Consider the following 27,262-nt stretch of genomic DNA (forward strand, 5'->3'; position numbering starts at 1 on the left):
TCCAGGAGGCGCATTCCCAGTTCAACTCTGGTCTGACTCAGGACTGTATTAAACCAGGGAAAAACCTCTCTTATGTGGGACTGGCAAACGGTCTGCAGCTGGGATTCTAGGTAAGTGTATCTGTCATCATGCGGAACAGCCTTGCCACGTCCGGGCTAATTATCCCATTAACTGTTATGATTTTGGTTGTTCATCAAATCCATAAAATACCAGTCAAGAAAAAAGAAAGAAAAAAAAAAGACTGCTTTTTTTCCCCTTCCAGATGAGAGGAGGTCCTCGCTGTGATCTCTGCTGATCTTTCAAACTGTCTGAAGAGCAGATGAATGTGCAATGACTCAGTGATGCTGAGTTTCTATAAAATTCGAAGTAAACAGTTCTGATGTCACCCCAGGAAAACAGTGCAGCTAAATGGATGTCTCCCATAGCTGGAGAGGGGGAAAAGGAACACAAACACCCATGGAACAGCAAGATATAACAGGCTGTTACCCAAACAGTGTGAGGAGCTTGTTTGGGGAACTGCATCTATATCACTTAGTCTCCTCCCAGCTGCTGGCGGGTATCTGCTCAGACCACAAAGTCAGCCAACAGTCGCAAGCATTTCAGCACGACTTGCAGTCGGCATAGTAAATGTCCACAGCTGGGAGCGCACAGTTTGAAGGACAAATGTCAGCGTAGCATCAAATTTGTACTAGACAGCTTTTACCTTACAGTTACGCTAACTAATATTAGCATAGAGAGAATTTCCCACTCGCTTCTGCCCGACTCTGCTGAGAGCAGCGTGAATTTCTGCTGTGGGTTTGCGCTAGGGCCAAGGCAGCTGCAGGGCTGCGATGCAGGAGCATGTGATGGGAATCTCATCCGCATCAGGAGCACGAACTAAAGCTATCACAAGTAAAGCTCCTGAAGTAAATTTCAGGGATTTTTTTGCTTATTCAAGTATCTGCTATGTCTGAACTGACACAAAGAAAGCAACAGCTGGTGTTGCCCTTTGGCAGCAGCTGGAAATGTCTCCCTGCACAGCAGCATCACCATCCATGGCATGTTCCAGCCATTGCTGCCCACCCTGGGGGGCCAGGGTGGGCTCAGGACATGCAGCAGCAAAGCCCCTCCAGGTGTGCAAGGGCTTGATGCAAGCTCTCAGCCCTTCCTTTCACTGGAACTTAGTCACCTTGCCACAAGCTGGAAAGCAGCTATCCCCCAGCCCAAATGAGAGTTGCTGGCAGTGTCAGCCCCCCAAGCGGGGGCGAGGGAGGAGGGCCAGGCACGCCGCCTGCTCCAGGGCTGCCCATCCTCCACAGCCCAAAGGCTGCCCCAGGCACGCTGTCAGCCTGAGAGAAGAAAACTAGTGAAATCTGGGCTTCCGGGCAGCTTTAAGAGCAACCTGATTGCTGCCAGAGGCTCAGCCTTCAGCAGTTTCTGGAGAGAAGGGTACGAAGCAAATGCCACCGCTGCTCTCACTGTTAGTCACAGATGCTGATCTGCCAGGCTCTCCTTTTGAAAGACTGTCAGTAAATCAAGTCACTGAGGAAATGCACAAAGAAGAGGGACACGTACCCTGGCACTTTGCCTGTTGGCTTTTTTCTCCTCGTCAGGAAGTGGCGGCATCGGGTAAGGGTATTTTCTGCTGGAAGCGATAGATCCAGTGGACGAAGATGGAGACTTTGCAGGAGATAGTGTCCTGAGATGTTGAAACACACAAAATAAATGTGATGTCTGCGGGTTCCAGCACTGCAACAGCAACTGCCATTACTCTGAAGCTTGGTTCAGAACCAAGTATACAGCTTATTATTAGCTCAATATCAGGGGGATAAAGTTGTTTGATCAGTGGTCTAGTATTTCATGATATAAATAAAGTTATTTATAGCTTTCAGGAACACTGGAAGAAAAAATAGAATTTCCTATGCCCTATTAGACTTGTATGGCATAACAAAGACAATTTCTTAAACTGTTTTATATGGTACTGTAATTAATCCTTATAAAACTAACAAACCAAATCTGTAATTGAATATAGAACTAAAAGATAGACATGGCATTATGAAGCCTAAATAGAAATGGTGATTGTATAACAGGTTAAACCATCTTCTGCCAGTGACTAAATGGCAATTATCAGTGTCTTTATGCATATCTTACACATCTCCTATATTGATACAAACATAGCAAATACATCTCTATTGTTTTGTAACACATTAGTTTACACAAATGCATGCACTTGGAGCTCAAACTGTTAGTTGTGAAGTAACAAAGGCATATACAAAGTGCTAATAACCAATTATTAGACATGCAAGCATCATACAGTGCATATTGTTCCAGCCAAAGAAAGAGTCTGATGAGAATATACAAAAATGGACTGATTATGTCAATGGCAATCAGCATTTCTGTACAAGGTGAGTAGAGTAAGCAGGAGCAAGTAAATGTTTGTATCACATGAAAGGCACTCTTTTCATGTCAATAAGGCAGCAGCACATTATTGACTGAAATTTTATACCCAAGAAAACTCTTATGCTTCTGGTTTGAGATTCTGCACTTTTCCCACTTGAGAGGTTCCTATCAGGCTCTAAATATGGGCAGAATAAAAGGGACAAAAAGCCTCGAAGTAGAAAATTGAGCTACCATGGCTGCCTTCTGTTTTGCAGACTGAGGGCATTTTTCAAAGGAGGCCTCCAACTAGGGCAGGCACCATCACCCAGACCCTCCCTGAGCACTGCTACCTGCTATCTTCTGAACTTAACGCATCCCTGAAGATGGAAGGTTTTCTACGGACAGGTCTTCCAAGCCCCTCAAATGCAGCAGGGGTCTGCATGTTGTGCAGCTGTAGACCCCAGTGATGAGTACCATTGCCATCATCACTGATATGAAGGAGCCACAGGAGCCACCCCTGGCAGACAGCCCCACATCCCTGGCTCTGGCATTTAAAGGATCAGGTCCTTTCATCTAAGAGAGGATTACAGACAAGGCAAGGACTCTTCTGTGTCTGGAATTGTTGTGTATCTCTATTACTAAGTGAAATTAATTTACCTTTAAATAATTATTTTTTTATTTTGGACTAGTGCATCATTTTGTTGTGTCTGTAGCTCCCTACAACAGCACACTCTCTTGTCTCCCATACAAACAATGACTGATGGTAGCCACGAGCAACAAGGTGTCAATGGAAATTATACGGTGAGAGCTCTCCAATCTGGCTCACAATGCTCTAACACCTCATGTGGTAGCCTTCAAGTTCAACAGCACTTAAAAGATTTAGGTTGGTACAATTATCCAAACATGGATAATCCAAATATCTCCCATCCCTTACAAGGGCATCTTCAGCACATGCACTTTGATCACCCATTAAGATGAACTGGACATACATGAATGCTTTCGAAGAAAATTTCAAACAGCTACTGCAGTATAAAACAAGGTCTTCATATGTCCAGCATCACGGATCTGGGTACCAAACTGCACATGCAAGAAAACAGGTTATTTTAAAAAAGAAAATCCCGGGAAAAGTTCTCAACAGTGCCCTGCTGTTCACTACCTGTACACATCCTCTCATCTCTGCCCACACTTGGACGGATAAGGATCACTAATAAACTATTAGTGGATCTAGAATGAAAAAAGGAGAAGAGGAAGAGAGGAAGATAAGGAGAGCAGATTTTACATACTATCAGTAATCCAGTTATTAAAAAATTTTGCTCCACAGCTGCAGTATAATTTAAAATCTTCATGTTTTAATTTATTACAATGCACGTGGAGATTAAAAGCAAGGAACTGGGGGTGTTAGATCTGACTTGGCAAGCCCTAGAAAGCTGTTTATATAGGTACCACAGCCAGGAGGTGGCACACAGAATGAAGGCATCTCCCATCCCTTAACAAGGGCATGTAGCGATAGGACAAGGGGTAATGGCTTTAAACTGAAAGAGGGTAAATGTAGATTAGATATAAAGAAGAAATTTTTCACTATGAGGGTGATGAGGCACTGGAACAGGTTGCCCAGAGAGGTGGTAGATGCCCCATCCCTGGAAACATTCAAGGCCAAGCTGGATGGAGCTTTGAGAAACCTGGTCTAGTGGAAGGTGTCCCTGCCCATGGCAGGGGAGCTGGAACTAGATCATCTTTAAGGTCCCTTCCAGCCCAAACCGTTCCATGACTCTATGATTCCTTGCCCCACAACCAGGCACACCTTGCACACCACAGGCTCTTCCCATGGGTTAATTTAGGCAGCACAAGAGGCGGCCATGGTGAGAGGGAAAGCCATGGCCAATCTACCTGTCCATGAGCCTGAGCAGGTGACCCTGGAAGGAGCAATAACCCTCCAAGGATGGGGCATCCTGAACATCTTCCCTGCACAGCACGTCCCCTGACCAGGATCCCTAACTAAGCCTTTAGCCGGTCAGCTTCGCACCCTAACTCAAAACACAATGCTGCCTTTCCAAAAGATCTTGAAGCCCAGACCTCCAGTGTAGCTGTCTACATCTCCTTCTTCTCAACCCCGCTTCACGTTGCCCGCTCAACGACAGTTTGCACGCCTGATGCGCGCACTGCCGCTCACCTGCTCGTGCAAAGCTACAGCCAAATACATCAAGAATGCAGTTGCACACTTACAGAAATGACCTTGCCCTCCCCTCGCAGGGCCTCACCCCTTCTTCCTGCCACACAGTTACGTGTCACCTACTGAGAGCGTGAATACATACCGCTACTAAGCGTACGCTCACAGATCTTACAATACGTCTTGTGTCACAAGCGTAATTGTTTGAGGCGTTTTTTATCACTTTTCAGGTTATGCCCTTCAATTGTGTATGTGCTGTGTATCCCAGATTTACATATATTTTAAATGAGAAAGAGCCAGACACGACCTTTCTCATTTACAGGATGGAAGAAAGACAGCATTCAGGGACACTTGCAGGTAATGCTGGGGTTAAAAGTAGGCAAAACTTCACGGTTTTGGTCAAGGGTGGGATCCATTTAGTTTTCACTGGGATTTTAGTTCTCCTGCTATCAAATCCATTAGCTTTCATGCCAAATGTTGCTTCCAGCTGAAATTTATACAAGAAACTAGGACTGCATTCTGCCCTGCACGTGCCACAACAGAGGTTCAGAGGTTTTACTGCCAGTCCCCAGTGAAGCCATGCACCTCAACACACCACAAGAATTCCAATTTCTGACCAGAAAGCAAGACGTAGTGGCCACTTTCCATCCATCCTTCCGTCCTGGAAGCTGAAACTAAGAGCGTGGGGAGACCACGCTGCGATTCACAACACGGCACTGTGGCAGCGGGAGGACATCGCATGCGCCCTCCTGCAGCCAGGCACCCGCCGGGCTCAGCCTTCTTGTCACCTGAACAAGGAGAGCACTGGCCCACAAGAGACGGTGTGAAACGTGTCACCTGGTCACAAAACTACACCTCTCGTGACTTTGAGTGTCATTTTAGCTGAACTCGAGGCAGGTGGCCCTGACAGAACCGAACTGTTCATGAGCTGTGCTTGATTCCGTTTCACAGGCTGAAATAATTTAATGAAATTCAATTAACATTCGACTTGGTGAAAGCATTTCAAGCCCAACTGTAGGTACTATCGGCCTAACCTGACCTTTGCTGCTGTGGGTTCAGCTCTTTGTAGGACACCAGCAGCCTAAATTTTCCTACATTAGGAAGTTGGGATCTTCTAAAAACACTGATGTGGCTAAACATTTTAATGCTCTAAATGCGGTTCCTTTGAAAATCACAGATGCGCACAAGTGTCCTCAGAAAGCGGCAGCAGAGGCTCGGCTCCTGGGGGGCTGCAGAAGAGGCAAAGGCTGTGGCTTGAGGCGCCCGCTTTAAGCACCGCACAGCAATGCCTCAGAAGCAGGCACTCAGATGCCTTCATGAACTCTTCTCCCCAACTCTCGAAATGAAATCCTGATCTTACTGACGTCAGCAGGCTTTTTTTTTTGCTGTTGTCTGCCAACAAGGCCGATACTGCGCTTTGGCTGTAATGGGGAAAACTTTTTTTTTCCCCCCTTTAAGCAGAGCCTAGAGGTGCCTCGGCGAGAGCAGGGAGCCAACGGCTGGTCACGGCTCTGGCCTCAGCTGGCTGCTCAGAGTGGCAATGGCCCTGGCAGAGCTGCAGAGCCAGCTCTGGCTAGTCATCAGCTGAGGAGGAGCTGAGAAGAAATCGAGGAAGACAACAGCAAGAACACCAAAGCACATTAAAAACAGGAGGAGGATGACAGCCTGTTGCCTCCTGTCTTCCATGCCCCTTGTCAGTGCCCTCCTGATATGGGATGGCCATTTTTCTTCTGGGTATGTGTCCTGGGTCTTCATCTACGAAAACTGTTTTCTTTGTAAACTACTTCTATTCTTAAGCAACTCCTATACAATCTAAGTTATTGTAAATATTTGCATTAAATCAAATGCAGGCAGGTCAGTGCTTCAGAAGGTGCCTTCTAGTCTTTTTTGTTTGTAATTATCTACATAATATGGGATTCTGACAGTTTATTCTCTTATACTATCATGGTTCCCAAGTCTTTCAAGATTCAGTGAGGATCTTGAGTCCTTAATCATAATCTTGATATCCTTAATCATAATTTTATGAGGTCAGTCTGTGCAGTAGCCACTGTAATTGGCAGTAACAAAAATCAGCAGTAGTACCACACTAGTAAAACAGCACCCCGGCAGCAAAGCCAAAAACAGGGAAAGGTTTCCTGCCTGGGTTTATTGCTGGGGTTATGCAGCTAAGGCCTGGCATGTAAAATTAAAATCTAGCCTAGACTTTGAGCAGGAAAATGAGATGTTTCTTTACAGATCTTATTTTCTTACGGAAGGGATTCCTGCAGCTGGGAGCTTTCTGGCACCAGAGACACCAGCTACAATTACTATTATTATCATTAATCAAAAGTAATTATATAGAAATGCCCATTAGACTTGTAGTCTAGAAAAAAAAAATTAGTAACTAGGACACCAGGTGTCAGAGGGACTTTTTTTTATTTATACAAGGGCTTCTGAAGCTGATGGAGAAAGTCTTTGTGACGACCAACATCTCTCTTTTCTGAAAAATCTGCAAGGTACCTAAAAAGTGGTTTTGTCTTTTTTCCTGATTCTACTTCAACTCTATCTGCAACAGCACCAGTCACCAACACATGATTTCTAAAACTATAGGGAGGCAAGCACAACAGCAGTGTTACATTCAGGACGTCTTTAGAAGAAAAGAGAAATCAAAGATTAGCAACAAAAATACTACTCAGCTAATTATTTGGTGTAAATGTCTTATCCTGGGCTATGACTCCTAAACGGTACCGTCAGCTGGACAGTCTGACTTCAGCCTGACTTTCTGGTTTATCAAACAAGATTTGTTTTGTTTTGTTTTGTTCTGTTCCTGAATCACTTCACAGGCTCAAACCCCGGCCACTCGACATTCAGACACACCGTTCTTAGCAACAACCTTTTCCTGTCTGTGACAGATTAAACACAATTGCACCTGAGTTTTGGGGAGAAACTGTTCAGTTCAACCTCTCATAAGCCCATGGCGACTCATCCCAGGAGAAGACTTCATCCTTTGCCTTCCATAATGTGCCTGCAGAATACTTCCCCATGGTTACCTCAATTAATTAGGACATACAGGTTTCTAAATTTATTCTACTTTCTCTCTCATTTCTAAAGCTACTGCCCCAGGCAGTGATTACTAAGCTTCTATGGTGCAAAATTTTTAATTTATGTTTCATCTCTGCTGATATACAGCCCTTAAAACTCACATGGGTCAGCTTAATCCTCATCTACATGCAAACAATACTTGGTTTATCTCAAATACAACTAGAAAAGTGACTCATTCAGTGCAACAGTTGAAAACGCTCAGGGGTGGGGTATGCACCCATCAATTTAATTTAGTTACTAAATCAAGATATACTGATATTAAAAGATGAAAAAGAAATTAAAAGTATCCACACAGGAATTTAAACCCGTTTAAGTAAGCCATTTAAAGTAACATATTTTAAACTAGTGCTATCTTCATATTCCATCAATGTCTTTGTTTAATGCAATCACAGGGCTTCTGATACAAACACCCTGCAAGAGAGCTATGGGCTTGGGTTACAGTGGGTGACTGATGGCCTTGCCTGAACAACAAAGGTCAAGAGGGTATTTTTAGGAAAAGGTTTGCTAATAAAAACACACCTTATTTCTAGTGCTCTCTACAACTCCTTATCGCTCTCTACAACTACCTGAAAGGGGGTTGTGGCAACAAGGGCGCTGGTCTCTTCTCCCAAGTAACCAGCAACAGGACGAGAGGAAATGGCCTGAAGTTGTGCCAGGGGAGGTTTAGATTGGGTATTAGGAAACATTTCTTCACTGAGAGGGTGGTCAGGCATTGGAACAGGCTGCCCAGGGAGGTGGTGGAGTCGCCATCACTGAAGTGTTCAAAAAACGTGTAGACATGGCGCTTCAGGACATGGTTTAGGGAACATGGTGGCGCTGGATTAATGGTTGGACTTGATGATCTTGAAGGTCCTTTCCAACCTAGTGATTCTGTGATTCTGTGAGTTTGCCTAATTTCATCTTCCAGTGACTTTTGGTCAGTCTTGGTGTGCTAGTCTAAAGGACTTCCCACAAAGATTTTGCTTTATATGCAGCTACGTGGATTTTATGACCAGGGAAGCATTTAGCTGCTCCATCAAACTGAACAGCTTGAGGCTCTGCAGTCCGTTCTAAGGTTTCTCAGGGCTTAAATCTCCCCAGTTCTTGAACATCTTTGTTGAACCATGGACACCAGAATTGGGCCCTATGTGTTAAAACCAGCAATGGTAAAACTACCGGACTCACAATACACCCTGTCTGAATGTCCAAGCACCAGCACAGAGACCTGGCTGAAACCAGCTGGCACAATCACAACCACCTCCCATAGGCCTTGGATTCTTGTGTCGGGGATTTTTACTCCTTGCTCAGGACTGCGATCAAGACTGACAGGCTTAAATTTACCTCGTTTGCCCTATTTGTTCATTGGAAAGCCTTTCTGCAACTTACTCTGTGATTTAAGAGTTCTTGAAAGCAAACAAAAGTGGTTTAAAAAAGTGACAATTTTATGCTCTTTTAAGACTTTGGGACATTTTTAGTTCTGAAAATGACTAAATTCCCACTCTGCTACTTAATATCTGCCAGCGTTACTATCGGAATAGAAGTGTTTCATTAGCATCTTGTGATACAACTCCCATCACCTTTTTTCCCCCAAATGCACACTGAACATATTTAGCGAATTTTTCTGCCCTTTTGCACTATTATTAGGTCTACTAGTGTAGCAAAATTATTCTTAAGATTCTATTTATTTGTTCTTACCATCCTTCACTGTTTTGACTAAAGATTTTACTTCATATTGTTTCTTTGTGTTCCTATAATTCTTGTTGCAGCTTCATTTTTGATATGTCAACTTAAAGCTTCATGGATTTCTTTCATGTTTTATATTATATGTCATAAGTTGTCTTCCATTCTCTTCTATGTTGGCTGATTTTTTCAGCTGATGCAAACTTCCGTCTCAGCTGTGGGATTGTGTCTTTTGGGAATGTCCTAAAATGTTCTCAGTCTCATGATTCATGTACGACAGGGAGGCCAGCATCATGCATGCTTCTTCTCTTTAACTTGGAATGTATCAATTAATACACACTTTTCCCTTTCAAAAACAAGTGACATTTTTGGTTGAACCCTACACTCACTTGTAACAGATTCAAAAATAAGAGCATAGAGTATATTCTCATACATTTAATTTTCCAATTACAATATGTAAATTATTTCATTGTAGGCTGAGTGTAAAATACCACTACTTTTTATTCTTTTTTCATTTAAATTTTAGTATGCACTATATAAGACAGTGGGTAGAGTCAATGTGTTATGAAACCACTTGCTTCAGTAAATTACATTCTATTTAAGTTAATACTACTTTATTAATGATAAATATGTCTCATGCCCATAAAACACTACTTGGCATAAAATGATGAGAAAGCTACTACAAGCTATAGATGACGGTGGGAACGCATGCACTACACACACTCTTTTCAATGGCTTCATTAAAACATTCAGAAAAAGAACTGTAAATTGCACATGAAGCCAAAAACAGACATCAAAATGCAGCAAAAGAAGAGGGGCCCTTTGCACCTACAGTAACTTGTATTGATTTATACAAGGTAGGAGTCCCAAGATATTTGTATATGCTGGAACAGCTCTTAAAAATGATATAGAATTAATTTACAAAATACCTAAAGTATGGTCCTTCAGTGTTTTTATTCACATCTTCTACCCACTTAGCTACATTATATTCTCTTTTGAACCATGGGTTTAAATACCTGCAGAAAGCAATGGAAGGAACAGAGAAAGCAGAAGAACAAGAATAGAAAATCTGAGAACACACAGCACAAGCTTAGCAAGGATGACTTCATCCCCAAAATGCAAGTGAATATGGCAAATAAATCATTATGGATGTTGGGTGAGGACTAGGCAATGTGTACAACTGCATGAGAAAATCTGACCTACGAGACTCAGATGTTTGATTAATCTGGAAACTCTTTGGGATACATCATTCATTTACTGTCTTAAGGGTAAAATTCACTCCTATGCAGAGGGCCAGTGTTAAGCTCATGGTTTGAACTCCTCTCATGATCTCAGAATAAGGATGAAGGGGCATTTTGGCTCCATTCCTGCAGTTTGCTTACTGAAGACACACATTTGCACCCACCTAGAATAAATTGCAAGACAATAGCTAAATGAGCACAGAAACTTGGCCCTTTCTACAGGAATGAATTTCAGCCTTAATGTGTTAAAAGGCTTAAATGGTTTGCCATTGCAGTGGCAATGTTTACACTTATGTTCAAATAACCCTCTGAGTTTTATTAATCATTTAATCTGGTAGGACCACAAGCTTTAATGGAGGTGGGCTGCAGAGTTATCTCACATTTTACAGAAGCAATCTTGATACCAAAACCCCACTTATTAGGAAAAAAGTCTGAGCTGCACAGTCATATTAGTTACATGAAAACTAAGAAATAAAGACGATGTTTAATTATCTGACAGTAACGTTACCAGGGAAGAAGAAAATTTTTTTGTGACTGGTTTCTCTTAGCCCACAATAACAAGATTAGCAAATTCTTCCCCCTCTCTCATGTTAAGAAAAAAGGAAAATGTAGAAACAGGAGTCTGCCTGGTCCAATTTAAAGTCTGTTCTATTGTTGTATAAGAAAGGCAACAGTTCAACAATTATTTATTATCATCACTTTTAGATAATAAAGACTAGCACACTCTGAAATAGGAAACAAACTGTAACCAAGGAAAAAGGGAAAGAAAATTCCTCTCTAAGTTACTTTTGGTATTTCTCGGCCAGTTCTTGTCACCCTTGTAAGAGTGACTCCAATGGCCTCACACATGGAAACAGGCCTCACAAGGGATTGCTCAGATGAGTAAAGGTTGGGCCAGATCACATTGTTCAACCCCCACCATATTTCAAACCACGTTGACCACAAAAGCGGCAGCACTTTTTTGACTTCTTTTGCTCCTTTTTTGCTCTGGAACTTCTCCTCCCCACCCCGTGCAAGCACAGCCACAGCTCTCAGAAAGTACTCGCCCTCAGCCACAAGTGCTTCTAAGTAGCTTCCTCAGCTTGCGTATTTATCAGGAATCAGGAGTGCTTTATGCTTTCCAGCTTGGGCTCTTAGAGAAAGAAAACGTCAAAAGTGGTTGCGCAGCAACAGAGGAACCACAAGTGAAGCAACAGGCTGACACCAGCATCACCAGGAACTAATAAACTTCTGCTTTAGCTTTAATTGCAGGTGTGACTACACATTTTCTTGTACTCGCTGCAGTACTTTTGACTTGCTTTTTTTCCTTTGAAAGGGTCTTTTGGTAACCATGAAACACTCCCAATATGGCTTCCTGTATCAGAAAACGAAGTGTAACGAGGTATCAGAGCATGCAGTTGTTGCACAACCGTTTCCTGGGTCTGGTTGTATTACAGACCGTCGCTCACCACCTCAATTCATCTGTTACAGAAAGGTTACACTCGAGTTACTGCAGACCACTACGTGATACTGTCAGAAAACTCTCAGGCTGATCTTCTTGGCCACACGTTCATATGCATTTTCTTTTGAGCGAGAAATTCCACTTTAAGTGTCCTTACACATAAGCCTACAGCTAGACCAACAGCTCCATTTGGCTTGTAGCGCAACATGCAACAAGGCAAAAGACCTGGGCTCAAGAGTACTCGTACCCCTCAGGCTGGCGAGGAGGAAGGTTAGCTAGCGCTGCATGAGCAGGAGCACCTCCAAGCAGTCACAGTTTTTTGCCAGAGTGAAACTATTGTATACTGAGGAAAGGGACTTTTCACGGGATAAAATGGCAGCCCAGAATGCAAGGGCAGGTGAGACTGACCTGTGAACTCGATTCCCTGTTTGGGGGTGGTCAGAACCCCCTGGGCTTATGCCTTGGGCCAGGATTTGGTGGGCGAGAGAAAGCCCAGGCTCAGATGCATGGGTTACCCTGCTGCAAAAAGACAATATAATAGAAAGTCTAAGCCAAAGATGTTCGTATCAGTTATAACAATGAGGAAGACAAACGCTTAAAAAAGCAGTGCAAATTAACAAAGGTCAGAATCGCTATTTGGCAAAAGCATGTTCTCTGGGACCTGTTTTAACACAAGCTCCAAATAAAACTGTCAGCTTACTCACAAAACTCTCATTATCATTCGTGGAGAACTCTAACTGACTTTCATAGAATACTTGTTTTACCAGGCCATTTCATCAACCATGTTTCTGAAAAAACTGCAGAAACATTTGGCCAGTTGCCATTCCTTCTGAATGAAGGAATCAGAAGGATTCTGAATTCTTCAGTTTTGTATGAACTGAACCATCTGCCTTTAGTAAAGAAAGCAAATTTTTTTAGAAACAACTAAAAATGCCCCAAAAGAGCCTTATCGGACTCCACAGAGCTACAGCCTTAGCAGAAGCCTTGTTCACGCAGCTGTTAGGTACAAGGCATCTCACAAAGGTGTGAGCAGTACATTTTTCAGGAACTGCCCAATTTGTTTGCAACCCTCGTCAGTGCTGCTCGTGAGGTATGCAGAGCTCAAACCTTGCTCAGTGCTTAAGAAATTTTCCTTGAATGATTAATGGCATGAGTCTCTATCTGGTACTTGGCTGTATTAAAAAAAAAACCCTTTTGCATAATATGGGCAGTTACTGCAGACTCGTGCATACATCAAATAATTTTGCAGGCAACCATACTAGTGTGCACTTGCTTAAGAAAAAAAAATTTAAATTTTGCACAAGGTATCACTGTAGTGATTAACTACACTGTTTCTACTACTAACAGGAGACCAACAGTGTTATGCCTTTCTTCCATCTCAACAAGTATGATTCATTGGACTCCCAGGGGCCACACAGGTGGACTTTCTAAATGCCATCCACCACTTCAGAACAGATTTCAGTGTTCTCCTGTTCAGTGTTCTCTGAGAACAGGCAAGAAGGTAAATTTGTCTGGGAAAAGCCTCCGTGTATTCTGAGCCATTCTCAAAGCAGCTGGCATTGCTTTTTGTTTTCCTAAATGAGTAAATGCTGGCCACAGTTAGATCATTCTCAGTCAATTTTCTCAGCTCACAAAGGAAGTTCTCTCTCTAACCAGAGCCACTGTGCGCCCTCGGGAGTTCTCTCCATTCCTCACCGAACTGGCACAGCATGTGGATCATTCAGTGGGAGCTTCCTCTCCAAGGGGTGACAGGCTTAGACTTGGACAAGTCATGCAGTTCTGTGCAGTCCAGGCCAGACCCCATCAGGAGAAAGAGCATTTTCCTGCCTGGCAGGTCTCTCCCAAGAACAGACACACTGTGCTTCATCCCTAACAGGCTATTGCACAGCCCTTGGGAAGTACAAGCCTCCTCCCTCTAGCACCAGGGCTGCTCCTGGGTGGAGAGACCGCAACAAGCAGCAAGAAGGAAAGCAGAGAATTAGACGGAAATTCAGTGACACCTTTAAAAGACAAAAAAAAAATTACAGGGAAAAAGATTTCCAACTCACACTCTCTGTCTACCCACTTACTTAGTGCTCCAAAGTTCTCAGAGCAAATGTATAATGTACCAGCTGAGCAGCAGAGAGGAAAAAATAATTGGCGTTTTTCGCTTTTACTGAAAACAATACTCTTCCCATGCATTTACATTCACTCTAGAGTAAAGAGAGCTGATCTGGTTTCATTCTTTATGGACCAATTCAGCCCCAGTGTACACCTCTGCTGAATGACAGAATAATGGTATCATTAACTTAACTTTTTTTTTTTAAAAACAAATTTTGTTTAAGAAATACAATTGGAAAATTAAAGAAAGCACAGGACAAGTTTCTAAGGAAGAATGTGCAACCTCATTTGTATTCTTGGTAGTTTGGTCAGACTAATTTTGCTTTTATCAAACTGTCTTATGCAAAGAGAAAGGAAAACTAGCAAAATAATGCTGCAGTAAGAGTTTATCAGCATTAAGACCAAGAGCACAGGGGCACTTGACAAGACTCCTCCAAGGAATCTGGGGCTCAAATTTTTGGTTCTATGTTGCCATTTTGACCATGCAGTGTTGTAACTGCAATCTGCATCAAGCTATTACTTCTGTAACTTGTAACAGAGAGTCTTCTCTACGAACCTTTCGGAGCCTACTCACCTCAAGACAGTGCACTGCAAGGGGAAGAAAGGTTTCAAAACAAACTCAAAAGCCCCAAGCCGAAGAAAGCAGGGCCCAGAGAGGAGTTAGCATTATTAGTTTCCAGCAGGGTTGATATCAAGTCCATTTGCCCATACAGGTGCAAAGTTAGTACTAATGGTATGGGAAAAGGGCACTGTCATCGCCACTATAGTCAAAGAAGGGGTTGTTCCCGTGTGGCGCAAGTGCAGTAAGAGCAGACCAGTGCTTGACAAGCCCAGAGATTATGTTTCCAGCCATTCACCACCATTCACCAAGGGAGCCTGAACCAGCAGGCTTAAGTACATAAGAAAGGCTCTCTCCTTATGGAGAGCACTGCACACATGGTCTCTTCAGTAAATGTAACCAATAAATCAGTAAGAAAGCAACCCTAAGCCATACCGGGAAGGTCTGGGGATCAGTCTCTGGGTAAGGACTCTCATTACCCATTTATTGCAGGGCTTAGTCAAGACTGGCTGTTTCAGGCTTACAACAATAAACCTCAGGGTACTCTCAAAGCAGACAGATACCTCTCCTAAAACCTCCAGGCAGGTACGCAGAGATACAAATCTCTAACTCTGCAATGGCCCAACCCAAGGTGAAGACAAGGGTAGGAGACAGGTTATCAGAAATTCAGTATTGAACCAGGATACACTCAGCAATGGCAGTTTACTGTAGACAAAAGCCTGCAGTGATGGTGCAGGCTGCCACCATCATTGGGCATTGCTATGGGAACGACTGTGAGGAAGCCTACATAAAAAAGAAAATTGATAGTTAATTTTTAAATAATACATACAAAGACATTGAAATACATTAGCCAAACCATTTACCAGATTATCAGTCAGAAATCAGAATGGGCCTCAGAGCAAAAATGCAGCTGTCTACTTTTCAGTACTCTTAATGTCCATCTACAAAACTTAAGTATGAAAACTGTACTTTTTGGCTTTGCTGTTATAAGTTCAGACTTACTCAGTTGAATTAGAACGTGGCCTAAATCTTTTGCCTCTGACTTTCTTTCTGTTTCCTCCTATATTACCTGAAAGAAATCAAAGGATAAAGACAGACGGTAAAGCAACTTGAAACTCACCTGCGTTCCATGCCAAACTGTGTATTCTTTTTGCATCCCCAGCAAAAGAGTCGTTACCTCACTAGCTTTAACAATTTAAAAGTCACAGGTCAATCGCTCTTGATTTACCTCAGACTATGTAAACCTGACACTTAAGTGATCTTTCTTTACTTTTTGCTGAAAATGCACAGAGCAAAAAACTCCTTAATTTCAGCTTTAATTTCAGAACATCACTACACTTCACTAAACACTAAAACCACTAAACATTGCCTGATAAAGTCACAGAAGCTGGCAAGAGTGAACAGACTTCTTCCTCTTTTTTTGTCTTAGCTCACAATGAGAGAAATTAAACGTCATTTCTATGTGACAAATCATTGTGCAAAAAAGGTACTTGTGTAGGGTGCTGCTAAACCCCAATTCCAGGTTAGTAACAATTAGCACAATTTTAAGGAGTCGTGCTGCTGTCCTAAGATCAGCTAGACTTTTAGCAGAGCAGCAATGGCCCAGAGGCTGGTTTCCACTGTGGCCAGCACAGAGGTTCACACTTACCTTGCCAAGAATTACTCCTAGGCCTCCCATTTTCACAAATGTCTGAAATGTGTTTTGTGTCTGGGATCCTTTCACTCCAGGAATGAGATAATCCATTTGACCTGGAATAGGAGGGCTCAGATGCGGTTATTTTTAAGGGTATTGTCTCACATCAGTGTTAGCTCAGCGGTTCATAGAGTCACACTCCTGAGGCCCGTGACATAACACAGCCTAAGGTCTGTCTGCACTAGCAGAGCATCCAGAACTTCTAGTTAAACCCTGCAGTTACGCTTCGCCAGCTGACCCCACAGCAGTTTGGCGTGCCCATGTTCAAGAGACAGGCTTCAGCGCTGCTTCCTCAACGTCTGCTGTGGAAAACACAAACACCAGCGCGCACCAGATTTCCTCTGGATCTGCAGCTCTGCCCCAGTTCTCAGCTGGAAGATGCTCTTCCAGCTGCACTTGCCTCAAGGCTTTTTTATCTCACAGTCAAGCGCATCCCGCCTGCAGGCTGCCCGCTCCCTCCTCGGGCTGCTGCACGAAAGCCAGGACTGCTTCCCTTACCCCACTCCTGCCAGCCTCGGGAGCCCAGGAGTCTGTAATGAGCATCCTCCCACCCACAGCTGGTAGCTCCAGTGGAGGGGTAACTCTGCCTCATTTTTTCTAATTTTGAATTTTTATTATGTTTTGTCATCCAGTCACTGCAGTATAAACTTCTAATGCTAAATTCAACGCCAAAACCGGTTTTTATATCTAGATGCTTGGAGCAAACTGAAGTTTTTCTTTCCTCTTGTATTCCCTCTAAGAGCCAGAGATGTGTGTGGCGATGTCCAACACATGGGGTTTTACAACAGGCTCCCTCCTGTTGAACCAGAGCTACTGATCAGCTGTTTGGCATGAGATGTACAATTATTTCCAAAGGAAAAGAAAACAAGAGGAAGCTGAAAACTGGTCAGAATAGATGGCTTATTTATTACAGTTTTGTTTAAAGGAACTATTTCTGTAGTTTCTCAGTGGACACTCTTGCATTTTTCCACCTCTGCTTTCCTTGGAGGGCAGGCATCTGAGAGATGCTCTCCAGTTTCCAGAAGACCAGGCTAATCCCAGCCACAGTGAAGGAAGCCCAGGTTTTCATTAATTCAAACTTCATTACAGCATGAAAGGTCTGAGAACCAACAGATCCACTGACAAATTTTTTAATCATTTTCTCCTCCTAAAGGTCTATTTTCAGGCTCAGGAATGTCTTGCCATGTACTGGTTTTGCGGTTTGCTATTTCACAATACCAGGAATTATCATAAAGTTATTTCTTAATCCTTGAACATCCTCTGAATACCAACTAACACTTCATAGTGCTTTCCAGCATGGAGACACCCAGGGAGCTAATGGCCTGGTCACTCTAACTTCTCCCAGGAGATGCCATCCATATCTGCACATAGAGCAAATCAAAACCAGCTTGGAAGGTAGGAAATAGCACTCTGGGCATTCAACTGGAAGGACTACGTCAGCTCCACCACAATGTTAACGGAATATGGGTCACACTTACTTTTCCAGACTTGACAGTGGCACAACATACCTGAACTGGTGGTGGGGAGTAATAAAACTCTCTAGTACAGACAGACCTTAGAAACCATTAGCTTTTTTGAAACAAATAATAAACAGAGGCACATGAAAGAAATGAAGTATGAAAAGAAAAACAGATACTAGATGAAAGAAGAAACGCATTAAATGATATTCATTTAAAAAGAAACTTTTCTTAACTCGTATTTGAAACTGCTTACACAAAGCTATGAAAACTTGCTTTCCCAAGACTTTTTTCAAAATTTTTTCCAAATGAGAAAAGATTCTCCAACACAAACAGTGCATCATTTAAGATTAACGCTTGCTCCCTGAAAAATTTCGACCACTCACACATCTAAAAAGCTGAATTTAAAAACTAGAAATCATTAACCACTACTACAGTTCTCCTAATAACATATTCATTAGAACAGACTGAATGAAGTTGCATATAGGATCAAGCTGCTATACCCAAATAACAAATGTCACTGCTAATATATCCCTTCCATACATTTCTTTTTACTTTCCTTGAAACAACAACAAAGAAAATGGCTTCATCAACTGCACAATTATAGACTGATTAGTGAGACAAGAATTGAGAATTGCAGTTTTCTTATGAAGCAGTTCAGGATTGTCTATTCCTCCTACACTTTTGTGCATTGTTTTAGAGTGCTAGCTAGGGATTTTCATAATTAAAGGATCTCTAACTGCAGAGAGATGGTAAGCATCATGATCTAATGACCTTAGCAATTACAAATGACTCTCAATGCTTTTCAATGAATTTTCCATTTTAAAATGTTGTTGGGTTTTTTAAGTAACTGGAACAATAACAGAATTAGTGAAATCTGATCAAGGGCAAAATGTAATGCCCTCCTTGGTTACTCGTAATAGCAAGCACAAAACTACAGAAAGTCTTTGTAGAATTATTTTCTAAAATAACACTTGGTGGCCATTTAATACACTAGTCTAGCAAGTCGAACGAAATGCAAGCACCATCATCTTTAACATGAGACAGCAAGAATGTTATCCGGAAGCCTAGGTCAACTCAGTGAATTAATGACAGTGACAAATACAAATATAAAAATAACATTTATATTGACCATTTTATGTTTATAACTATTACTGAAGCAAGACAGTGTTACTTTGATTACATGACCACGATTGAAGAAGTTGTGGGATTTTATTTCTTTTTTTTTGAGCCAGCAATTATTATTACAGTCTACTTGAAAACAATTCTCAAGCAGGGAGATGATGAAAATTTTATTAACCAAAAATTGGTTTACAATGGAAAATTCATTAAATGAATTGTTTATTCTGGCCTAATTGTAGGAATTAGCAGCTCAGGGCACATGAGAAGAATCAGTAATCAAAGCACAAAGGATGCTATTTCAGACATTCCACAAAGAAATAAGAAAGAATCAAACCTGCTGCAAAACAATGAAATGTTCTGACTAATGGAATAATGGGTGATGGAACAGGTAGAAATCTGAAAATGCGACAGAAAAGCAGACCTCTTCTTAGAACTAGATGCAGAGTTTGTGCTGACTCCAGGAGGCATGTCGCTATAAAAAGAGTCGGCCTCTCCAGGCTTTTTTACATAATCTCCCTGGGGTATTTGTCTAAAGTATAATAAACATTGTAGAGTCAGAAAACATGACAGGCACCAGCACACACACAAACATGCACAAACATTAGTTTAAAAGAAAGAGGCTAGGATAGCGATCCTCAAGGAAACCTGTTAACCACACACAATAAGCCCATTAATAAATAATTCAACCATCTGAGAGAAAACTCCCACATGCTTCTGATATGTGCAGAAAAGTGGATTATGTGGTTTTGGTAAGGGAAAACAAGGGACTTTTCACTGATAACTCTGATCACAATTTTCGAAGTCAATAGTTTGTGGTTCTCGAGACATTAGTTAACCAAGTTCAGACATTTCAAAAGCCTCATCGTGCTGGTTGCAAAAAGCATCCCCAGGTACAGTACGAGTACTGCAGCCTGAGCTGAATGCATGCCTGCACCAAAAAGGAGCTCAGGAAAAGTGAATGCTTTTTTCCTTCGGAGGTAGATGCTTTCTATTTAATTTTTGTGATCATTATTGAATTCAAGAATAGCAACCTGTTTAGTTGTTTAAACCTCAGGAGAAGAAAAACCCCCAGTTTATTAACTGTTTTCTTTTTTGTGCAGGGGAACTAATGCCAACGGCAGAAGTTCTCAGCTACTTCCAATTACCACAGTAGACTCAACCTGCCAAGACACACAAAAGTAACGCCACACATATCTGACAACAGTTTATCCTTTTCCAGTACTAGAAGCTTGGTTATGGTGGATAAAACTATCTATGCATTAGAAAGTCCTAATCAAGCGATGCTACTTGTTTGCTGATGGTGAATTCAGTGCCAGCAGAAAAACTGCCATGCAAATATTCCAGTTACAGTTCCAGCAAATTGAAAAATCCTCCCTAGCATAAGTAGCTAATTTGAAAGTTGGCTATATCATAATACCAGCCACCCAATTATCTACTCAGCCTTGCCCTTTCCAAGGCCTTTTTCCTTCAGTCTGCCCCGATTAAGATGCATATTTATCAGAAGGTTGATTCACATTCAGATTGTGTCCAATTACAGTCCTGAACTGGGCTCTCTTCATTCCATACCTGAGTTTCTAATGCTCCTGAAGTATTTAAAATATATAATTACATGGCACATAAATCATTAGTGTAATGCACTACTACCACACTATTTCTTCTAGCACCTCTCAAGTCTCACTTCTTGTCCCACTCCTCGGCTGGTACACGGGCATGTTCAGAGTTGACGGCGCAGGCAGCCCTGCTCCTCAGGGTTCCTCCAGCAAACTGCTCTCTTGCTACTCCCTCAGAAATAACTTCTTCCATGTATCTGTGCCCTTTAAGCCACACTATCCCCGCTGGCAGAATCCTTGCTAATTGTCTCTTTTTATTACTTTCCGTTTACTTGTTTCAGTTGCTTCATACTACCAAGTATAATTCCTTATGTAATGCTCAAAAATACCTCAATGGCTTGTTTTTATCTTTAGTTAAGGAGTAATCATAAACAAATTTTTTTAAAAAGGACACTCTGGACACTCTGGTGGATGTCTGTTTTTTCCATTTATGGAGCACTCCTTGTACATATAAAAATTATTCTATTTAGAAGTCAGCCTACAGAACTTAATTTTCTGCATGAAGGAGATTTAGTTACTAAATATCTCCATCATCTCTAAAATGATGGAGCCCTCCCATCACCTCCAAAAGCCTCTTAAGCTTATGCTGGTTTCCACTCTGCCCACGCTCACAGGCACAGCTGCAGACTGACTGCATACTCACAGCTCTCTGTCCATATACTAATTTCTGCAGATGAGGGAATTTGAAAAAGGTAGATTCTCTAATCTTCCAGTGCAAACATGCATGGGGTGGTCTCTCTCCATATTTCAAGGTTTTGGCTGCTCTGTCCTCAGCCAACATGGAAACATCCACAGTAGAGTGACTTGATGGCCATGTTAGTCTGCGCTTACAGATACGTGGTCTTCCACTAAGCAGCACCAAACCCTGAAATTCTGTCTTCCTTGTGCTGGGTGACATTTCCTACCCACCAACCTATCCAAAAGGCTTGACTTTTGGATAGCAAAATAGCTTTGCCTTTCTCCTGTTACTGTTCCTGCTACCTATCTGACCTTGCAGTACACAACCAGCACTTGGCAGCGCTTTTCTGCTTTTTGCCAAGTATTTTGAGCCTGGCAGAGAAAGCGCTACACAGGCAGGGGAAACAGAGAACAAGCACAACGGGTAGCGGCAACAAACAAACCAGCAGCTTGAACCAGGAGGTGGTGATACAGGCAGAAAATGAGAAACCCTCTTAACTGTGGTGACTGGGAGAGGAAGTAGCCAACTCCTTCCTAGAAGACCCATCTGCCAGGCAGATGACTGATCAAAGAGAGGTGGTCTTCCAGGAGCCGAACCCAAGTCACTAGGAACTGTTTGGGTTTTGGCCACAAGCTTGAAATGGTGAAAGCTCAGCCCTGTGCTGAAGATGTACCGTGCTTTAGCTACAAATCAATCAAGCAAGGTGGCAGGTAAAAATGGGCTTTTCATTCATGCAGCAATTTAACTGCATTGTATTTTTAACTGCAAAGCAGCTCCAGGAATGAATTTGTCTCAAAAGGCTCCTGAACATCATGTTAATATTGTTTATTCAATGCTCAGCCTCCCAAGAACACTTTAATCTCTAATAGCAGATTTTCAGTCTCTCTTATTGAAAATATTCTCCTGTTTTCCTAAATAAAATAGTCTATCTCAGAAGTACACATTATTTTCGCTACTGAGTCCAGTGAAATCAGGATTTCAAGCAATGCATTTCTAGAATAAATACCAACTTCATATATTCAAGCAAATATTCTTTAAAATAAAATTCATCACTGTATTTTCTTTATAGCATATAAATGAGCAAGAGAGAAGAAAAGCTCTTTTCAGAGCTTTCTAAGATACATTCCATTACTTTTATCACATACCTCTGTCTTCTGTAGTTTCTTTCCATACAAAGAAAAGAGAAAGAAAGAAGAATGAAAGGAAGGTCAGTAAGAGAAAAAAACAATGTAAAGAGAAAAGCAATTAGGCAGAATGAAATTTTTGCTCAAAATATTTTTACATAAAATACTTCTGAAATAAACATAAACATACTAAATCAGAATAAACAAGGAAAATATATTCCTGTTGATGGCTAAAGTCAGTGCTGAGTTGGAGGTGCAGTTCATGATGACTTTAAGTCTATTCACTGTGAAGCTGCCAGTGAAAGGTACACTCTTGCCCTCCACCTCCAAAAACTAATCCCACTGGCTAGATGTGATCTCAGAATGAGCCCTTAGCTTCTGGGGCTGTACTTAAGTCCAGATTTTCAGATACTGCCAGAAGCTGCGGACGATGTACCAAGACAGCATAACCCACCTTTTTACTATCCTAATCTTCATGCTTTTTTCCAAATGCTTCTTTCCTTACGTATTTCTGAGCTGCCCTCTGCCTACCTGGGTCTAACAAAGCAGCAGGGGATGTGCCAGTTCATTACGCCAAACCACTGGGGCCGTGTCCCAGCTACAGCACTGCCTGCAGCTGAACCTGCCTTGCCCTCCAAGCACACCAAGGACCCGCGGAGGAAGGACTTCAAGAGCCAATCTCACTCAAACACGGGTGACAAAGTAATCTTTTTTAATACATGCAAAAACCCAAGTCCCTCTGTTTTTTAGAAGAAATTCATGAAAGGAGAAAAACTGAAAAAGATCAGTCAGGCTAAAATAATCGTTTTGCCTCTCAGTGAGCGGAACACTGACAGTTCTACACCAGGAGAGAACTTGCACCTTAGCTGCAAATTACAGATCTCTCTTACCAAAGAACGTGCCTGAATTAATTTCAGGTTAAGCTGGCTGAATATAAACACCTTTTTAAGGAAGCCTATGGTTAAATGCTTTACTGACTGACTGAAGGCTAATCTTGCTAAATTTACTTTGTCATTAGGAAAGATTTATAATTGAATTAGACTGTATTCTTGTATTTCCTTTGTCAGATACAGTAAAATCATAATCTGATCATCTACAAAAGACGAAAAAAAACCTACATAAGAAATAAATTTCAGACCTGGAACAAGCTCTTCAAAACCACATACACATGTAAGAATTGCTTGAAAAATGCTAATACTATTAAAATATCGCTATATAAGCATAATCCAATTTGGATTTTTTAGATTATGTTTGAATTGTTCTTTTCATAAGATAATCCACTATCAAATGAAATAAACATATTTTTAAACTGTATTAAGAAGAACGCAATTTACTTACTTGTAACCCCAACCAGTTATTCCTAAAACGAGAGCCAACACTAAAATGGTGCCAGCAATAGCCCCTATTATTATATTTGTGCTAACAACACCTGGAAACACAAGAAAGGGGAAAAACATACAGGGTTTTAGGAGAAAAATATACAAAAACTGCAAATGCACTGTCTTTCAAAAAGCTGCTTGGACAACTTGCACTAGGCTGATTAATTCCAATCAGTGATATAATCCTGAAGTATAGCATGGACATGAAAATATCATTTGTAAATCAAGCTTTGGCCTCTGTGTCTGTTTCCCTTAACTGAACACTTGCTACATGGCAAAGTTGTGCCAGCTATGCCAATATAATGTTATCAATACTAAGCTGCTATAGCTTACATCCTTATAACCTGCCTGGCAAATATATGCTTACATTGGAATAAAAGTGACTATTTGGGGTTTTTTTCTCAAATCTCTTCCATAGCTGAATATACTATACTAAGAGACATTCTGGAAGACAGTAAACTGTCCCCCCACAAGGACTTACAATGAAAAACATTTACACCCTCATTTCTCCACCATATATCTTTCTCTTGTATGCAAGCTTAAAGACGATTAAAAACTTTCACTCAAAAAATATAAAAGTCTAAAATTTGTGTGCCAACATTCTGCATACTGGCCATGTAATAATAAATTTACTCTACAAATGAAAACTAGTCATGTAAGTAACATTACCTTTCCATCTAGATATGGAAAGTCCCAGTAACTTTTTGCTTGTCCTAATCTATCAATATATTTAATAAGGCCACTCAGATGATTGGGACACGCAAGATACAACCAGACACACTGGTATCAGTGTACTGAGTGCTGGTGAACGGCACTGCTCACATCCAGCCCCAGGTCTGAGACCTTATTCACAGACACTGACTGCTTCTGCTGTGGGAGGAAGGGAAGGGAATGAGGCTCCTAATGGTGCATCGTGTTGTATGCTAACTGAAAGAGTAGGAGATCTAGTTTTGCTTCATGAACCTTCCTCAAATCCAAGCTTTTGCAGTTATGGGTAAAAATTATAACAACGTACCTTTATTGATGGCATCTTTATCAAAAAATGTATCATCTTTGATGCGAGAACTGCAGTCATCTCCTCCCCAGAATCGGTCACAAACACACTTTATTTCATTGCTGCAAACCTGCAGCCGAAAATGTAGCTCAGAATAATAATGTAAAATTAATCTAGTACCATAATTAATACCTACAGTATAGTTACAGTCATATAGCACTGATTCTGACTGCCTGCAAAATTTTGCAGAACATTTTTAATATACAGCAATTTTTAATTTATATTAGATATACATGCATTAAATGTATTATTATACTTCTATATAAATATGTGTAATATGTATTAAGTACCTGAATATATTTAATGTAATATATTTAAGAAAGCCGTTTATAATTGCTTTGGGAGACTCTGAATCTCAGTGATTTTATTTTTTCAAATACGATGAAGTGTTTAACTTCAGATAAAACAGGGAGTTTTAATGCATTGTAAAAGACAAAAGACATTATGAGAGAACAACTCCTTTGATCTCAGCTCAGCCATAGGAACCTGGACACTGTTTTGAACTATATGAGGACAAAGGGACTCGCCAGGGCCACAGCAAAGCCATAGGCTGTGCACCGAGCGGAGAAGCTGCCACTAGCCAAGAGGCAGCTCACTGCCCTCTTCTCTAGAGCAAAGTAATGCTCAGCCAACAAAATCCAACAACTTTATGAACCTTCTCGGCTGTTGACACAATCAAGAGGGGAAAAAGAGCATCTGGAAGAACAGAAACCCAAGTTTCTCTTATGAAACCCAAGGTTCATAAAACCTTTATACTCTCCAGTATGTTGCCTGAGGAAATATCAATCAAGTTAGCAGAAGGGACAGCAAAAGAATTGACTGATAAAATTTTTGTAAAACTAATACATACTTACTATGACTCACTGTTTATAATGCCTTGACTGGTATGCATTATGTTTACTTAAGTGCTTGTCCCCCTTTCGTTTTTCAAAAGCTTCTCCAGTATAAAGACTTCTAGAGTCACGCTGCTGTCTTCCTGAAAGGTCTAGCTAGTACACTACACAACACCAGGTATTCAGCAAAAACAGAGAAAAGGATTAAAGAATACAAGAACATACACCATGTCCTGAACAAATTTGGCTGTCTGTGGTGCCTGGGCAGGTACTGAAGTTGAAGGCCTCAGTGGGGAGGCAGCGATGCTCAAGGCATACCATGTTTGGCCCGCACGGTGTCCCGTTCTCCACATAGCCCAGGTCTGTCTCCTCATCGAGCTTCACATGGCCGCCACTGCAAGACAATCAAGAGGACCCCGAAGACTTGTGCTGTGATTAGATGGGACTGCTTGAGAAACTGGGCTTTGGGCTGCTGCCTTCACTTGTGTCTATGTTATACGATGCCCAGGACCAGGAAAGAGTAAATATTGGCTTATTTATCTCACTAGCCCTAACGTGAAACAAACTAAAACACAGTATATCTACATCAAACAAATGTAATGGTGAAAACAAAGACCATTTTTCCTGTGCAAGAGCTAGTATTAGATAAAACACTCAGTCTACTTGTGTAGAACTTTATTTCATCTTACACTTGTGTGAAGCTGTGAGAACACACCAGGTCTATAATTGGGATTCAACTAACATAAAGCAACGTATTAAGCTGCCAGTTAGCTTTGGCAGTGCAGGCATATGTCTAAGTATTTTGAGTACTTTAAGTACTTTACGAACATTAAAGAATGTAAAATCAAGAGGACAGAGAAAAGCATTATGTCTCTACAGGCAAAATTAACTACTACACAGAGGGGACTGCAAAGCAGCTGCATACCGCACACACAAGTCAATTTCCAGAAGCTTAACAAAGGCTGAGCTGGAATAATGGTTATGTGTTAATAGGAAAAAAAAAAAATTAATGGAAACAGTTGTTCTCCACTTAGGAATGAGAAAGCTGCTTTTCTATGCAAGATGGATATTGATTGTCTCTCTTCTGCTTTCAGGATTTGCAATTACCTGCAATTGTAGACTTTTCCGAACTGCAAGATTGACGATGTGATTTCACCATCAAGTTCTCCAAGTCTGGGCACACTGGATATATTGGAGCACAGAAGGTATCCACAAAGCACATCCCTGCATTGAGAGAATAAACAGATATTCACCAAAAAGAAAATTCAAGGAAAAGAGATGATCAAATAAATGTGGTTTTCTTCACTTGCTTTGTAACATGTTTTTTATTCCTTGCTTTTTTCCCACTGACAGTAACTCCCATAAATAATGTCTTGTTTCCCAAGAAAATTATTCTCCTCAGAGTTTAGACTGGGAAAAGTCTTTTTTATGATGTATTATCAAAAATGTTCTCAGTAATAGCAAGCAGGGAGCTGTCAAGAACAAACCACATCAAACTGATTTAATATCCTATTAAGATACAGTAACTGGCCCATAGAGGAGAAGCAGTAGATACTGGCTTTAAACAAACTCTCATGAGACACATACGTGAGGGAACTAGAGACACCATGTTTAATTCAGCTGTCGAAGGGACTTTACAACTCTTAGAATCATAGAATCTTTGGGTTGGAAGGGAGCTTTAAAGGTCATCTAGTCCAACTCCCCT

At 41.4% G+C, this 27,262-nt stretch overlaps 1 protein-coding gene across 1 annotated transcript in view; it reads right to left on the minus strand.

Moving 5' to 3' along the window:
* ADAM22 (ADAM metallopeptidase domain 22) overlaps positions 1-27,262 on the minus strand; it is a 137,483-nt gene continuing 110,221 nt past the window's right edge. Inside the window, exons 22-33 of the mRNA XM_082015337.1 lie at positions 26,665-26,781; positions 25,783-25,951; positions 24,686-24,794; positions 23,630-23,720; positions 22,313-22,330; positions 19,213-19,407; positions 16,255-16,355; positions 15,609-15,675; positions 12,356-12,466; positions 10,195-10,281; positions 1,555-1,678; positions 1-425 (exon numbers count right to left, since the gene is read on the minus strand). Coding sequence (XP_081871463.1) covers positions 405-425; positions 1,555-1,678; positions 10,195-10,281; positions 12,356-12,466; positions 15,609-15,675; positions 16,255-16,355; positions 19,213-19,407; positions 22,313-22,330; positions 23,630-23,720; positions 24,686-24,794; positions 25,783-25,951; positions 26,665-26,781 — 1,210 coding nt within the window. The 3' untranslated portion in view covers positions 1-404. The remainder of the gene's footprint in view (positions 426-1,554; positions 1,679-10,194; positions 10,282-12,355; positions 12,467-15,608; positions 15,676-16,254; positions 16,356-19,212; positions 19,408-22,312; positions 22,331-23,629; positions 23,721-24,685; positions 24,795-25,782; positions 25,952-26,664; positions 26,782-27,262) is intronic.

The sequence above is a fragment of the Phaethon aethereus genome, assembly GCF_964289735.1.
Source record: "Phaethon aethereus genome assembly, chromosome: 2".
NCBI classification, from domain to species: Eukaryota; Metazoa; Chordata; class Aves; order Phaethontiformes; family Phaethontidae; genus Phaethon; species Phaethon aethereus.